General features: G+C 40.7%; 1 protein-coding gene and 1 long non-coding RNA gene across 2 annotated transcripts; one reads left to right on the forward strand and one right to left on the reverse strand.

The window, feature by feature from the left end:
- Nucleotides 1–1,958: 1,958 nt before the first annotated feature.
- xkr4 (XK related 4) lies at nucleotides 1,959–15,756 on the forward strand. The gene is made up of 4 exons (XM_057057550.1): nucleotides 1,959–3,053; nucleotides 6,892–7,091; nucleotides 8,415–8,769; nucleotides 9,154–15,756. Exons 1-4 carry the CDS (start codon nucleotides 2,362–2,364, stop codon nucleotides 9,752–9,754), a joined length of 1,848 nt encoding a protein of 615 aa, XP_056913530.1. The 5' UTR covers nucleotides 1,959–2,361; the 3' UTR covers nucleotides 9,755–15,756.
- LOC130539316 (uncharacterized) lies at nucleotides 7,619–8,407 on the reverse strand. Its single transcript, XR_008954082.1, has 2 exons — nucleotides 7,893–8,407; nucleotides 7,619–7,653 (listed from the first exon to the last, which is right to left on the reverse strand). It is a non-coding gene; the product is annotated as an uncharacterized LOC130539316 (long non-coding RNA).
- Nucleotides 15,757–16,051: the final 295 nt, after the last annotated feature.

The following is a 16,051-nucleotide window of genomic DNA, read 5'->3' on the forward strand; positions in this document are numbered from 1 at the left end:
TTGGAGTCATCAGGGTCGCAGGAATTCTGACCCCCCACCCCACCCTTCCCAGGAGGGTGACCCTGGACTTCCTTTGGGGACATCGGGAGACGCCCCCTGAGGGGGGGGACTCTGTCACAGCTGCGGGCAATCATGCCCGTGAGCCGCCTCGCCCCGCACACCTGTTGTGCATCAGGACTCTAATGAGCACTCTTCTTAAACCCCGGAGGCATACCTGCTCTCTGCCAGATTGTTATTTGTTCCCGATGACTTTCCAGCGTATTCCTGTTTGCCTGCCTGCCCGGTTCTGACCTTGCCTGTTCCTGACCATTCTGTTTAGCCTGCTCCCCTGTAAACTCTGTCTGCCTTCTGCCCAACCTCGACCTTGCCTGTCCCCGACTATTCTGTTCTGCTCGCTCCCCGGAGAATCCTGTCTGTTGTCTGTGTCCGACAATAAAGTGGTGTTCAGCCAGACTCGTGTGTCACATTTGGGTTCTTATCTGCTTCCTGACAATAAGACGCTATATAAATAAAGACTGATTTGATTGAGAGTGATGGTGTTAGTTATGGTCAAACTGCGACTAGCACAGAAGTCCAATAACTGCACACCACTCTGGTTCTGATCGGGCAGATCAGAACCAGAAAGGCTCCCAATCACGCCTTTCCAGGTCACGCTGTCGTTACCCACGTGAGCATTGAAGTCTCTGAGCAGAACGATGGAGTCCCCAGTCGGGACACTGTCCAGCGTCCATCCAAGTCCTCCAAAAAGGGCGGGTACTCTGAACTATTGTTCGGTGCATGCACACAAACAACCGTCAGAAACCGTTCCCCGACCCAAAGGCGCAGGGAAGCGACCCTTTTCCTCAACCACGAGAACCCCAACGTCAAACTAGAGAATCTAGGGGCAAGCAAAAAGCCCACCCCAGCTCTTCGTCTCTCACCCTGAACAACTCCAGCATAGAAGAGTGTCCAACCCCCTCAAGGACTTGGGTTCCCAAGCCGATGCTATGTGTGGAGGTGAGGCCGACCATATCTAGTCGGTAGCGCTCAACTTCCCCAACAAGCTCCAGCTCTTTCCCCATCAGAGAGGTGAAGTTCCATGTTCCGAATGCCAATTTCCATAACCGAGGATCAGGCCGCCACCCAATCCACAATGCACTGGACCCTTCATGCTCCTCCTGCAGGTGATGAGTCCACTTGGGACGGGAGTGTCCACATAGCCGGTTCGGGCTGGGCCACCAGGTCCCAGGCCAGGGTGGGGCCCCGGTAACCCTCTGGGCCGGGTACGCAACTTCTCTCTTTGATGTTCCATTTTGGGTCTTGTGAACCATTCTTTGTCTGACCATTCACCTAGGACCAATCTGCCTTGGGAGACCCTACCAGGGGCAGACTGCCCTGAACATCATAGCTCCCAGGCTCATTATGGTACGCATACTCCTCCACCACGATAAAGTGATGGTTCACAGAGGAGTTTTTCACTATGTCTTCCTTTGTAATGGAGCTCCTGTCGGACTGCTCCTGCATGCCTGAGCCCTTGTCTGTGTTGTTTTTAGTGTTGTCACAGGTAAGCTGATGATTGTGAGCAAACAGTAGAATGTTGTAGTAGCAGCTTCTTGCTTCTTTGACTGTGACTTTGAATTTTTAGAACTTATCACTTTTAACATTCCATTACATCCATTTGTGATGCAAGAGATGCAACTTAAAGCACCAATAAGGTTAATTACAAACAATAAATGAGTGTAAGAATAGAGAATATATATATATATATATATATATATATATATATATATATATATATATATATACAGTATATATACAGTGATAATGTTTTTCCTAGAAATACTGTATGCCTCAGCAAGAACTGTCCATGGTCCTGGAGGAATTTTTCCCAGGCCTTTGTGTAGCCTAATTCCCAATTACACTAATGGTGACTATTCAGCATACCTGGTATTAAGCATACCTGTCTACTATTGGGGGGGGGGAGGGGGGTCTCTGAGAGAAAAGATGATGTCATAGTCTTCGGTCTGTGCCATGGAGGACGCAGATGGCTGCAGCTCCTGTCCATCCTTCACTCTTGTTGCAGTATTGAGAGTCGCCAAGGGCAACCAATGACGACCTGTCGCAGATGAGGAGTTCTGAGACTCAAAATGAGAACTACGCTTAAAGGTCCATTACAGACACGGTGCAGACCGCACGTGCACGGCGCCGCGTTCACTCCTTCTGTGCACGACGAGTGATGTGCAGGCGGCAGCGGAGAGGAGCTGGTCCAGCCCAGAGAGGAGGAGAAGGAGGATAGACGTGCAGAAGGGTGTTGACGGTGGGAGGCAGGAGGAGAGGAGGGGAGGAGAAATAACACGCTAGGAATATTACAAGCTTCTAATAATGGCGGCCAAATCGGATGGGGTCTTGAAAATGAAGAAGAGCGATGTGGCCTTCACCCCACTGCAGAACTCGGAGCACTCCGGATCGGTTCAAGGGCTCCACCCGGGAGCGCAGCTCGACTCTGCGGGCACCGGGGATGCGGACTTCGCTAACGGGGAGTCGCGATGCTGCGGTGGTGGAGGCTCAAACTCGACATGCCTTCGCCTGGGCAGGGAGCAGCAGAAGTACACGGTGTGGGACTGCCTGTGGATCTTAGCTGCCGTGGCCGTGTATGTGGCCGATGTGGGCAGTGACGTGTGGCTCTCCGTCGACTACTACCTCCATAACGACTACTGGTGGTTTGGCCTGACGCTCTTCTTCGTGGTGCTCGGCTCCTTCTCGGTCCAGCTATTTAGCTTCAGATGGTTTGTTCACGACTTCAGCACTGAGGACGGTGCGGTATCCGCCGCTGATTGCACCCACATGGATGGTAATAAACTGCTCAGCGGCTCTGCCTCGCACGGCGACGTTACCGCGCAGCAACACCCGGCTACGCCGCAGAGGCAGGCGTCGACCGCCAGCAAGAACACCACGACCAACAGCACGGCGAGCACCGCGGTGGGCAGGAGTGAAAAACGCTCGGCCTACTACACCTTCTGCGTCTGGATCAGCCAGTCCATCATCCACATCCTGCAGCTCGGCCAGATATGGAGGTAGGAGCTGACAGGAACCAGGGATAAGTGCTTATTGCACATGTGGTGTGCAGGAATGGAAGAGAGTTTCTTAAGTCGACAGCTACCTCCTGTCATGTTCAGGAACACGAAGGTGATTTTGAAAATTAGCCTGTGGGACGATTTTTTCTGGTCATTACCATCAATAACCCCAACTCAGCAGGGGAGGTCCCTATCAGAAGACACGTCATTTGGTCAGGACTGTCAGTCCCACGTGATGTCAGGCTGTTAATGCTGAGGCCACATTCCACGCTGATGGCTGAACCTCGCTGGGTGGAGTCATGAGTTCAGATGAATCTTAAGTCAATGTCCACATGATGGTGGTTTGCAGCAGCCAGCCTATAAATGATTCTTAATTTCAAATAAAGCACAGCAAAATGCTCATCTTACCTGACAAAACCTAAATTAAATCATCCCCAATGCCTTGGCTATAGGATGTATTGGATGGAAAATATTATACCATCTTTAGATCTTTTACTTTGATAAAAAAAAAAAAGCTTTGGCAAAGCATCTTACAGTTTTTGCTAGGACAAACGATAACATGTAATGGTTTCTAAAATTGCATAGAAGGTTTTATTGACATGGTTCTCTGATCACATTTCATAGACATATATAGTTTATATGTCTTCATGTTAAATTTTGGAATATTCCCTGTTAATTGTTACGCTGCTTCATTAAATCTTTAATCACCAATTTCCCAGTTGTTGTGGTTACATTTATTCTCGTTTTATATTTTCCATTTGCTAGTTACAGGGTGCAGTTTAATTTTTAAGATTTATTTTTGTATTTATAAAGCACCTTTCTGGTCTTCTGTGGCCATGGAAAGCTTTACTTTATAGTCTGCCACCTGCTCATTTGGACAGAAATCAATCAGATTATCAAAGGTCCAGCCAGGAAAAAATATCAGTTTCCTACTTAAATAAACTTTGACATGTTGGAGCCAGGGATCAGATCACCACTGGGATGATCATGCAGAAAAACTCATGACACATTCAGGAAAAGGGCATGATTTGTTGCTTAGATCAGCCAACTGTATCATTAGTAGCAGCATGGGGTATTACATTCAATGTCTCATTTTTCAGGGCAAAAACCCAGTTTTTCCATTGTTTGACAGGTATTTCACATGCCATCAATAACATGCATAGTATGTGAATCTACTCAGTAGTGAAGTTTTACATGAACTAATGATCACCCCTGTTCTGCTAAGTGACAGTATCATAGTAATATAAGTAATGTGTATTACTCTTCCAGAACACCTCACGAGCAAGGTACAAAAAAAGGGGCCAGATATCTGTAAATGTATCTATATTTTTAGGCTTGGAATATAATTCCCATTCTGGGATCAGGTCTTATAATTAATTCAATGGTATTCTGACGCTTAATAAACTGACTAAAGTGGTAAATTATTAATGAGCAAAGCCACACTTTACAACTCTGTGTCAATATATTTGTAATACTACAGCCCGAGGAATCCATTAGTTTTACAATTTATTAGCAGATTAATTAAAACAAATAAAGCAAATGATCTTTTTCTCAGTGATGTTTGTTCCTTTTTGTTTGGTTGCATTTTATCAAAGACAAATGTGTTATTTAAATATTTTTACACGTATCTCTCCCATCTTCATATCACAGTGTCATTATAATAGAATATTAGAAGGGTAAAAGGTTGCAGCATCTATTTATGAGATCGGTCTACATCAAAGTTTACTAATGTAACTATTGGTAAACTTAACATACTGTCAATAATTCTGTTCTTTAATTATACTATTTGATCAATCAATCAATCTTTATTTATATAGCGTCTTATACAATCAAAATTGTTTCAAGGTGCTTTCCAGAATCCCAGGGCCTGACCCCAGACAAGCAACAGTGGCAAGGAAAAACTCCCCTTTAACAGGAAGAAACCTTGAGCAGGACCAGGCTCATGTAGGGGACCCTCCTGCTGATGGCCGGCTGGGTAAAGAGAGAGGAGAAGGGGGAGGACAGGTAGAGGATAGGATAGGTAGGAGAGGAGAGGAGAGGGGTAGAGGAGAGGAGAAGTAGAGTGAAGGGGAGGTAGAGGAGAGGAGAAGGAGGAGGAGGGGTAAGAGGAGAGGAAAGGAGAGGAGAGGAGAGGAGGGGGAGAGGAGAGGAGAGGAGAGGAGAGGAGGAGAGGAGAGGAGAGGAGAGGAGAGGCACAGAGCACAGAAACACACACAAAAAATATGATGTACAATCACTTCAGCGGGGCCGGAGGTCATTATGCAGCTCCGAGGGCGGCGATACCTGTAAATAAATAGAGAAACTGTAAATGAAACATAGGAATAGAAAATACTTATGAACAAGCCTTTGCAATAGTACAATTTTCTGACCACTTTTGTTTATTTTATTGTTTCTGTATAGTCTGGACTTCTGGACTATTTGGAATATTCAGTTCAAAAGTCTGTTACAATAACACCAGCTGTAGGTACAAAAGCAAAGTGGGTTGTTTGGAGATGGTTAATGGTTAACACTGTGTCCAAAATCACCCATTGGGATTATTGATTATTGATTGATCCCACATTGAAGCACTAATCCAGCTCATTTTAAATTGCCATAAGGTGACCAATGTGTGTGTTTCAGTAAGTTCCGCATATCTTTTAGCAAGTGTGTGTTTGTGGTGCTCTATCGCAAACTCATTGGCTCTGATACCATTAGGTTGTCCTGCTGTTCTATTATGATTGTGTTTGGCTGGTCCAAGATCAGAACACTACAGATTTGATTTTGTTTAACCCCTGCAATGGGCCAGTGTAGACAGTAAAGATGACAGTATCGTATTTTCAATGCAAAATAGTGTCTTTGCCATGTGTGCATGGAGGTGGGTGTGATGTGTAAGTGTGATTGGGTGAATGGAGATTTGGAATATAAAGCATTTTGATTGATCAAAAAGATTATAAAAGTGCTTTTCAAATATAGCCTATTCACCATTCCTAAAGTCCAATATGGAATGAGAGAGGGAAAAATCCAGAAGTCAAGATGTGGGAAGAAATGTAGCAAAGGCAAATGAATGGAAGTTAAAAAAAAAAACCTTAGCAGGATACACACGCATGCACACAAAGATACAAAACTGTAGACTTCTTCCGTACCTGAGATGGTACACAATCAATCTGCATCACTGTATGTAACATTGTTTCAAATGTCAAGGTCAAACCGACAACATGTCGGAGTTTCATGTTAGATTGTAACTCACACTAGTTTGGTGATGTTTCCAACACTTAAAATGCTGAGTAACAATAATATAACTCAATAATGCTATATGTACATAGTATATATTAGTAGATAGAAGCATTCAGTTTGCTTTATTTAAATCCATTTGATTCATATAAATTTAATTCAATGTCTTAACAAAGCAAAAGCAAACTAATGCATGCATTAATTAGCATAAACCATGAATGTATACATGCTGTACATACACATGATACAAGCAAGGGTACACAAACAATGATTTAATGATTAGCTGTCCCATAGTAGCACGCAAATGCAAGGAAAGTGAGAGAGTAGATGGTGGGTGCTAAGCATCACGGTAAGCCTACCAGCATGTTCAGTGGCATCTTAGCCATTCACATTCATATGCAATGTTCATAAGGCCATCAGAGCAGTGACTGACTTAGTTTGAAGTTGTTTTAATCTACTGGGCATCTAATATCAGATCATTTGTGCAGTCTTTAACTGAATTAAAGTAGTTTGCCTGGACTGTGCAGTTTTCAGAGGCAATCTCAGTACACTAGATGTATAATGTGATCTGTAAAATGTTTTTTTATCTGGTTGACATTGAAATATGTTGTTTTTACATCTCTTTCAGGTATATTCACACCATCTACCTGGGCATTCAAAGTCATCAGAGTGTCGAAACAGAGCGGTGGCGTTATTATTGGAGGATGGTGTATGAGTTTGCAGATGTGAGCATGTTGCATCTACTGGCCACCTTTCTGGAGAGCGCTCCACAGCTGGTGCTGCAGCTCTGTATTATTATACAAACACACAAGCTCCAGGCTGTGCAAGGTAGATTCTTTGCTATGGATCAAGTGCGCACCTATTGTATCTGCCAGACCTAGAAGGAGACTTTTAGTGACCACTGATTATGTAGGTTAAAAAGTAAATTCACTGTGCTTTTTTTTTTTCAATTGGAAGCATTCCAAAAGATGATATCAAAGTTTTATATGCTTCAACAAGAGGTCACAAGGACTGTCATTTGCAATCAAGGTAAAGGTAAAAATGGTTAAGTTTAGATAACACAACCAGTTTGGTTTTTAGATTCTAAACAAAGGTAAAGCTCAGCTTATTTGTGGTAATTACAGTAAGTTGCATCATGTAGGAGATATAAGTATAAACATGTAACAATTATGTAACCACATGCAGTCCTCTCAGTCAGTTACATAAAATGAAACACAAAATGGATATGGATATACCTATAAATGTTTTTTTAAATTAACTAAAAAGGAGAGGTTGGGGTCTCCAGGAATTTAGCTGGTTTAGAGCGGCAAGATGTGGGATGTTGGTGTCCAAATTAAAGAACACGAATACAGATGTCCAGGTTATGGATTATGATTTATTCTGCTGTGGTCTGCAACAACAACACAACGAATATCCATCAGCACAGCAAGCACACATCAAATACACAAACACAATCAAATGAGCAACACCGCAAATGAAGCAGTACAGTTCAATTCTCATTTATCCCACAACAAATCACCTAACACAAGACATTTAGATATTATTATTAGCTTGAACACACATTAACATAACATAAAGTTAGCTTATACACAACTAAATAAGTACAACTATGCACTGCCAACTCCTTACCTTATGGCATTCACACACAGCAATAAACCACAGGAGCACAGGCAAATGAAGAAAAATAGGCAAAAAAGGTGAAATTATCTCAACGTAGCTGCATCTGAATGGACACGCACTCTCTACAGTTGCATCGGGGGTGAAAATAATTAACTAATTAAAGTACCGCATGCACAGACGGCAGTGGTGCGTTCAAGAGCGTCGGACATCTGTGTTGCATTCGAGAGCATCGGAAATATGAAACTTCAAGGAAAAACTAAATAACAATGAATAAAACATACTACTTAGATAAACTCTAACAGTATACAATAATATAAACAGTGTGGGCTTTCGAACATTAACCTTTAAGGTTCAAGTGGTTTTTCATGTTAAATGTCATCGTTCAGGTATTTTTAGACTGTTTCATCTGTTTTATGACTCTAAATCAGAGACATAATTGATTTTTCTGCAGTTTACATGCGATTTGTGGCATAGGTGTACAATGAATGGAAGCAGATGCATCAGTGTCACTGTGTATTTTTGAAAATGCAGGCATGACAGCAGCAGCCTCCCTCGTCTCTCTGGCCTGGGCTCTGGCTTCATATCAGAAGGCCCTACGAGACTCTCGTGATGACAAAAAGCCGATAAGCTACCTGGCTGTTATCATCCAGTTCTGCTGGCACTTCTTCACCATCGCTGCCAGAGTCATCACCTTTGCCCTCTTTGCCTCTGTGTTCCAACTGTACTTTGGCATTTTCATTGTTCTGCACTGGTGCATCATGACCTTCTGGATTGTCCACTGTGAGACAGATTTCTGCATCAGCAAGTGGGAGGAGATTGTGTTTGACATGGTAGTGGGAATAATCTACATCTTCTCTTGGTTCAATGTCAAGGAGGGACGGACAAGGTAAGGGGCTTCACCAGGCCAACAAAGACTCACACATGTTTTTACAGGCTCGCCTATTTTTAAGCTTTGTGTGCTCCTATCGATTTCAGCACATGTACTATTACATTTAATACAAAATGGAGTTTCATGTTTAATTTGGACATGTAACACAATGGATATTATATAATTTCTGAATGATACAAATTTTATTGATATTACTGACTACATACCCCAGTGTTATAGATAATAAATAAAAATGTATTTGTAATAATAGAACTGATTAGTTGTTAATTTATGATAACTATGCTTGTTTGTTTGTTTGTTTACATCTAAAGTATGAACATTTCCTTCTGAATGGATTGGTTTTTTTAATTCTCATCTGTTTTCTCTTGTGTCTTTGTTTAGGTGTCGTCTTTTCATCTATTACCTGTTGATATTAGTGGAGAATGCTGCTCTCAGTGCTTTATGGTATCTCTACCGATCTCCTCTAGCCACTGACGCCTTTGCAGTACCAGCTCTCTGCGTTATTTTTAGCAGTTTCTTCACTGGTGTGGTTTTCATGCTTATGTACTATGCGTTTTTCCACCCCAATGGACCACGGTTTGGACGTTCACTCAGTGGTCATGGTCTCAACCTGGACCCCACTGCTCAGTTCTCAACACTACCATCTGAAGTTGCCACCAACTCACTTCGCTCCAACCGAGGAGCCACCGCAACCCTGGAACGGGACATGGGAAAATATTCTGAGCGCGATGGATGCATGCCAGTGTTTCAGGTCAGACCCACAGTGCCATCAACTCCATCGTCACGTGCCCCACGCCTTGAGGAGACTGTCATCAAGATTGACCTTTGTAGAAACCGCTACCCAGCCTGGGAGCGACATGTCCTAGATCGAAGTATACGCAAGGCAATCTTAGCTGTAGACTCCTCTCAGACTCCTCCACGGCTTCAGTACAAAGATGATGCTCTGGTGCAAGAGAGGCTGGAATATGAAACCACATTATAGTTCCATCTCCCAACAGTGAACCCAGAACTGGTGCAGTCATCAGAGAACTGTTTTGCTCTGATATAAAAAGAAAGAAAGAAAAAAACAGCAGGGACTGTGGCAATAACAATTTATCAGTACCAACTACCCTAATTCTTATTTCTGTTTCTTTTCTTCAACATCAGCACCTAGTTGATAGTAACCTGAGGAGTACCTCAGGTGATATAGTAGTAACATTGATGGGTCCTTCCATTAATGATGCTACGATCACAATTCTCTATTTGCCAAAAAAGGTACCCTGGAAATGTCTATCAACTTTCTGATTAGAGGAAAAGCTTTCACCCAGATGGCTGAGTTCTATCTGACTGAGACATTTCTTTTCACCTTAATAATGCACTGAAACGATACAAACACGGTAGACAAATAGGCACCCACATGCAACTGATTTGGATAAAACCATCTACGACCATCTGGCAGCTAAACTCTACATTTTTTAATCCAGCCCCATAATGCAGGCTATATGAACGTGGAGAGTAGAGAGAAACAAATGAGCAATGAAGCAACAAAAAAGAGATGGAAGACGAGGTCAATACGTCAAATGTCATTACCTTAAGACTGGATTAACCACTGGACAGTTTGAACTCTGACAGAAGATGCAGCATTTTTTTGTACTTTCCAAATGGTGTAGACAGTGTTGAAGTCTTTGTTAATCTGTGTTTCTGTGGTCATGTGTAAGTAGTAGATGATGTCCGTTTGTGTATGTGTGTATGACACTGGCTGTTTTTTCAACTAGATGAACAGCTCAGTAGGTCTGAGGCCTAAATCAACTTCCCTGCTTTCCAACCAGTGTGTCAGTATTTTGTTTCCAGGGACACAAAAGTCTGGTGTCTGTCAGTGGCATTGATGGCTTTATACCGGAGGAAACTTCTGTGATGCCAAAGGGAAAATGGTGTGTTGCTGAACATGATACCAGCAGCAGAGTAAAAGTGTTGTGTGAGAGGCTGGAAGTAAAAAAAAGCTGGAATTGGGCTTTCTTTTTAAACAGCAGAGAACTAAATCACACAACAAAGATCCACTGGCTTGAGAAGCACAGCAGCGTGTTAACATGCTGTGTTTACTCTCCCCAAAAAGCTTAACACTAAAGTGTTATTAAAAATAATCACAGAGGAGGTTTTTATGACATCTCCTCTTGCTAGCCATCAGAAGTTTATTAACAAGCTCTTCTGGGAAAGCATAATGTTCATCTTTTGCTGAAGCACAAGGTAAATTATCAAATCAAAAACACAGAAATTCTCCATGTTGTTCATGGAAATTCAGCTACAATCTGGACTCAGTAGCATCACCATAGCTGCTGCTTCCCACATCACCCAGCACAGCTCGTTGTCTGTCATTATGAAGCTGTTTTTAGCTTTGCAGAATAAAGGAAAGATTTCTTGTTTCTCTAACACATTCAGTAGTTATAAAATATGAGTTGTCATTCAATGCCAACATGGAGTAGAGATTCCTTACTATCAACTATAGGATTTAGATCATTTTAAAACCCGGGCACAGAATAAAAGGTAGATCACAAGTGCACTGTCCTTTTTTCAATAGAAGCACAAAACCAACATGATGACATGAGACTGTCCACCTGTTTAAGTTGATTTCATGTTTACTTGTTAACCATGTTTATCTCCAAGATGTTTTACATGCGTTTCATGGTTGGTAATTTTTATAAGCACATTAAACCTCAATGAATAAAGGGAAATCTGAATAAATTCCAATTTAAAATTTTCAGTTTGAGGGGACAGAGCCACTCTGTGTGTGTCTCGTGCCATTTTTGATGGCGAAGTACCCCATTTAACTGTATTTTTTTCCCCTCCGGTTGTTCCTTCATGACCTGTCAAAAGTGACACCTTAAAGCACCAGGCCTGTGATTCTATATATCACTATTAGTCCAGTACAGTTTTGTCATGATTTCATTTCTAGCATCAGCGACAGAGCAGGAGTGATCAGAAATATGGACCATTTGATTGGTTGTAATGCTGCTACAAAGTGCAAATGCGGTAACACGCACCTTGTTGCTCAGTGTAAACTGCAACAAATACCAGCACCATGACATCCCCCACTGCCATCAGGACACAATCTGCACAAGCTACAACTTGAATTTAAACTGACAAGTGCAATGTGAAAATTACTGGCGTCAATTTTATTTGTGATCATTTTTTTCCCCTTAATGTCGCACTCAAAGTTGAGTTAAAACATATCAGTCTGGCAGTTTTTTGTTTTTTTTTCCTTTTTGGTCTTAAATCTTAATTTCCACTTTTGTGTCAGATTTTCTGAGTGATTTATTGAGTCAGATAAGAACCCCAGTTTCTTTGTTTTAATACCTGCAGAATCACAGTTGCCTCCAATCAGAAGTTGAGTTGGTTCTGTGGAAGTTGCTTATTCCACTTCTGTATCGCTAACTTGACTTAATCTAGTCTAGTATGGGGGTCATAGCTCATGTGTACAACATTTTGGAGTTATCCAAACATGCGCACGCAGATTGATATCTATTTCTTCCTCTCAAGGCTGGCCGCCTGTGATGAAGTACATATGTGGACTAAAAACGCTCACATTAAAACGGCTGAAGAAATACAATACAATCTCTTAGACTCGTATAGATGGAAAATATTTAAAATAAAGCACATGCATGACCCAACAATCTAGTCCTGGCAGTTATATAAATGGAATCATGAGGGATGAAGTGAGCACATTCTGCCAAGCTGCTGCACTTCAGTAAATCTGGAGAGGGCTGGTACTCTAACCAGTGCTCTGTCTGCCAATTGCATCTCCTGGACATTAAACTCTGCTCACTGCAAAAATGTCTTGGTAGAAATGTTGAGGACACACTCATGGTTACAGTCTGTGCTTCCACTGCTTCCAACTTTTCCTCCAAATTGCATAGACAGGCTATTGGAAACTCATGATAGGATACTGCCTATGCACAAAAAATACATGTTACATGGTCATCAGCTACAGCCTTTTCAGAATGTCCCAGTCCTGCTGTAAATCATGGTGGTTGTTTCTATTTGTTGTATCTGTGCTGATAATTGTTTCTTGACCCTTAAGCCTAAACATTTCTACTAATTTAGATATGCCGCTCTGCATTTTAATTTAAGGTGTCATGTTATTTTGGTCATAATGTGGTTCATCAAAAGGTTCATTGGTGTGTATATTTTGCTTTGTGGAATACTTTCATTTAATTTGATTTGGACATTTTCAATATTTTTACTTGTTACAGGTTATCAACTGGACACAGCATTGCTGTAGTAGCAAATGTGTGCCATCTAGTCACTTAAAGCAGCCTCTTAGGTTAAAATGAACATTTTTAGGCAATGTCTACTGATGGGCAGTTCTTAAATTCATGTACTATTAGACACCTGGTTATCTGACTGAAGTTTTGGTGGTTTTATTATTGGGTGAGCATATGTGAACATGCAAAATATGATAAAGTTCATGATTCAGAATGGTACAATACTGTTACTTGGCACATTTATACATAGCTGCATTTTAATAGCACTTAAAATAATCCCCATAGATAAATTTGTCTGTAAAAGAAGGCATAAAACCAAATCAGGAGCAATTTATTTATAATAAAATATACATATTTTTCCTAGTGATAGATGATGAAAGGAAGTAGAAAGTATGTGATCATGTGACACTCCCCTTCTTTGTCAATGCTGCCTTAAGTCTTTATTTTCTGAAGCATTTCTGGTTACTTCTCAGCATCTGATGAACACAGACACTTGGCATAAAACCCTCAAACAACAGACCGCAGCTCCAGTGTGGCCACTTTGTAAAGATGTGTAAACTGAAATACATATACAGTGAAAATAATACTACCTCAGTTTGTTTTTGTTTAAATTTTTTTCCCCAAGAGCAGAGATCTGCCTTCACATTGGCAATCATCAGAAAAAGAAATGTGAAGATTCTTTTCTTTTCTTTTTAACTGCATTCATTCCAACAGTAAAATAGCCAGTTTATTAGAACATCAAATGTAAATGTGTAGATAATGTGCCAAACTGAAGTTGCAAACATTCATTTACTGCCTTTATAGATGGTAATCAAAAGAATTCCCATGTTTTTTTTGTTGTTTTTTTTGGATATTTGTTTGTAAAACAGTCTATAAGAAATAGTTCTTGGGTTTTACTTGCAAGCAGCACAGAAACAAAAAAAAAAAATCAACAAATGAAGTAATGGGCTAATATTCTTTAAAAGTATCCTACTCATGGTAATACATCATCAGATTCTCACGCAGTCTATTCATCACTCTGAAAATGCTGCTTTCTAGATTTAGTTTGCCTTAAAGAGAATATATTTCTATTCCTAACCTTTTTTCCTATCATATTCCATTTTTAAACTCTGTGTGTGTGTGTGTGTGCGTGCGTGCATGCGTGCGTGCGCGTGCGTGCGTGCGTGCGTGCGTGCGTGTGTGTTCTTCATTAGCCATAGAGTGAAGAGTGGGTTCTGTAATGTGCTCCTACAGGGTGTAATTATCCTTCTGACAGGGTTGTGAAGACTAAACATCTGTGTTGGTCCTTGTTTGTATCGAAGATTCTTGTCTGAATATATTTTTTTCCACCATCCCTGTATGTACATCCAGGACATGTGCCACATACAAACATGGATGATGGATGATGATGCTTTCGGTCCCAAAAGTATGGTGCTTTTATTTTACAATAATGAAATCTGTTCATGATCAGTTGGACATTTGGACATTTTTATTTTGCCTGTGTACACCACCATACATGTTTATTTCACTTATTGGGATGGGGCTTTCGCAGCTGAGCGGTGGGTTGCCAGACACTCATACTGTACCTTGAGTTCTCAGAAACTGATATCTGAGCAAAGTCTAGCCTGATGTTTGTTTAAGATACACATTAAGATGAGGTAAAGACACTGACAATGAGACTTGGTGGCTTATTTGGATGCCATGAATTTCTCTTCATCAATGAAAGCATGGGGACACTGTTAAGTTAGTTATTGTTATGGGTTTTATATTGCTTTTAAAAGTGCTTTACGGGGATTTCTTTGTGCTTTCATTCTAGAGAACAACCCAGCTGTTATTTTTGGTCTTCCTTAATGTCTTAATTTAAATTAATTTATTTCTAAATGACAGCATAGGTCAAGGCAGTTTGATTATGTTTTTGTGATATATTTTTTGGCAAAAACAAAACGCCATTTCTGACAGTGAATTTGAAGTTCTAATTGTGACTTTTTTTCAAAGTCAGTGCGGTGGTGTACAGAACCAAAATAACAATAAGCTCATTTTGGCACATTTTGGTTTTATGTCAGCCATTTTTTAAGGCAACATAAGCAAAGGCAATCAATTTAGCATTCCAGCAGTTAGCTCCTATTACCAGGAGGCCCCCTCTTACCTGTGAGGGTCTCAAACATCCCTGTAATACAAATATTTTTTTATAAGATGTCACATCTGTAGAGCATTTACATATCCAAATGAGAGAGTAGGTAGCAGCACAGTAACACTGATAGAACTTACACTTTTATATTCCTTCTGTACATTTTTCTGCTTAGAGAGTTGGTTGTGAAAGAACCACCGATAGTGTGAAGATCAACTTATCTGTAAATAAATGTATGCAAAGTGTACATGTTAAAAGAACATTCCTCTCTCTTTGCGTTCTGACTGTGAAGGGTGTCTTTAGAGATTTGATGCCAGCACAATGGCTGTAAGTACATAGTACAACTTACTATAGAGGTTTTTTTTAAATAAGTGTGATATATGTGGTGTATTTTAAAAAGCTAAATGAAAATGTCAATCTTTTCAGTAAACTGCATTGTGTGATTAAAGTCTGATGTGCAAAAAATAAGTCATAAGTAGGAAAAAGTACATTTTGCTTTAGAAATAAATCGAGAGCAACACATATACACTAAATGCAATGTGACATTTTGTATATATGGGATTTTTGTAAATTTTTATTTGAAATGAATGCAACACGAACTACCAAAATCAATTTAATAAAATACACTGTGGTCATTTTTCTGGCCTAAAAGTGTGTTTATTTCATCTTTTGGAAGGAAAGGAAGCAATTTGTAGATATCTTTATTAGATCCATGACAATCAGTGACTCTGATGCTTTGTTAAAGGTGATCCTGTAAGAAAATGTTCACACACTTTAATTCATGAGCAGGAGCAGGATCCAAGAGAATTATGAGCACCATAAGGATACCAAAAGGCACAAAGGAAGTTTCACTCAGGTCCTGCATGTAAATATAATCAGGGTGTTGAAGATTAAATGGTGAAATAGGCAGGTCAGAAAAAGGTTCACATCTCTA

This window comes from Takifugu flavidus, chromosome 15, assembly GCF_003711565.1.
Source record: "Takifugu flavidus isolate HTHZ2018 chromosome 15, ASM371156v2, whole genome shotgun sequence".
Lineage (NCBI taxonomy): Eukaryota > Metazoa > Chordata > Actinopteri > Tetraodontiformes > Tetraodontidae > Takifugu > Takifugu flavidus.

What these genes read in the sequence shown, in the direction of transcription:
- xkr4 (XM_057057550.1), top strand. Translation starts at nt 2,362, where the DNA reads ATGGCGGCCAAATCGGATGGGGTCTTGAAAATGAAGAAGAGCGATGTG. An exon ending in CAGCTCGGCCAGATATGGAG is followed by an intron (nt 3,054 to 6,891) that starts GTAGGAGCTGAC and finishes CATCTCTTTCAG; the next exon opens with GTATATTCACACCATCTACC. An exon ending in CAAGCTCCAGGCTGTGCAAG is followed by an intron (nt 7,092 to 8,414) that starts GTAGATTCTTTG and finishes TTGAAAATGCAG; the next exon opens with GCATGACAGCAGCAGCCTCC.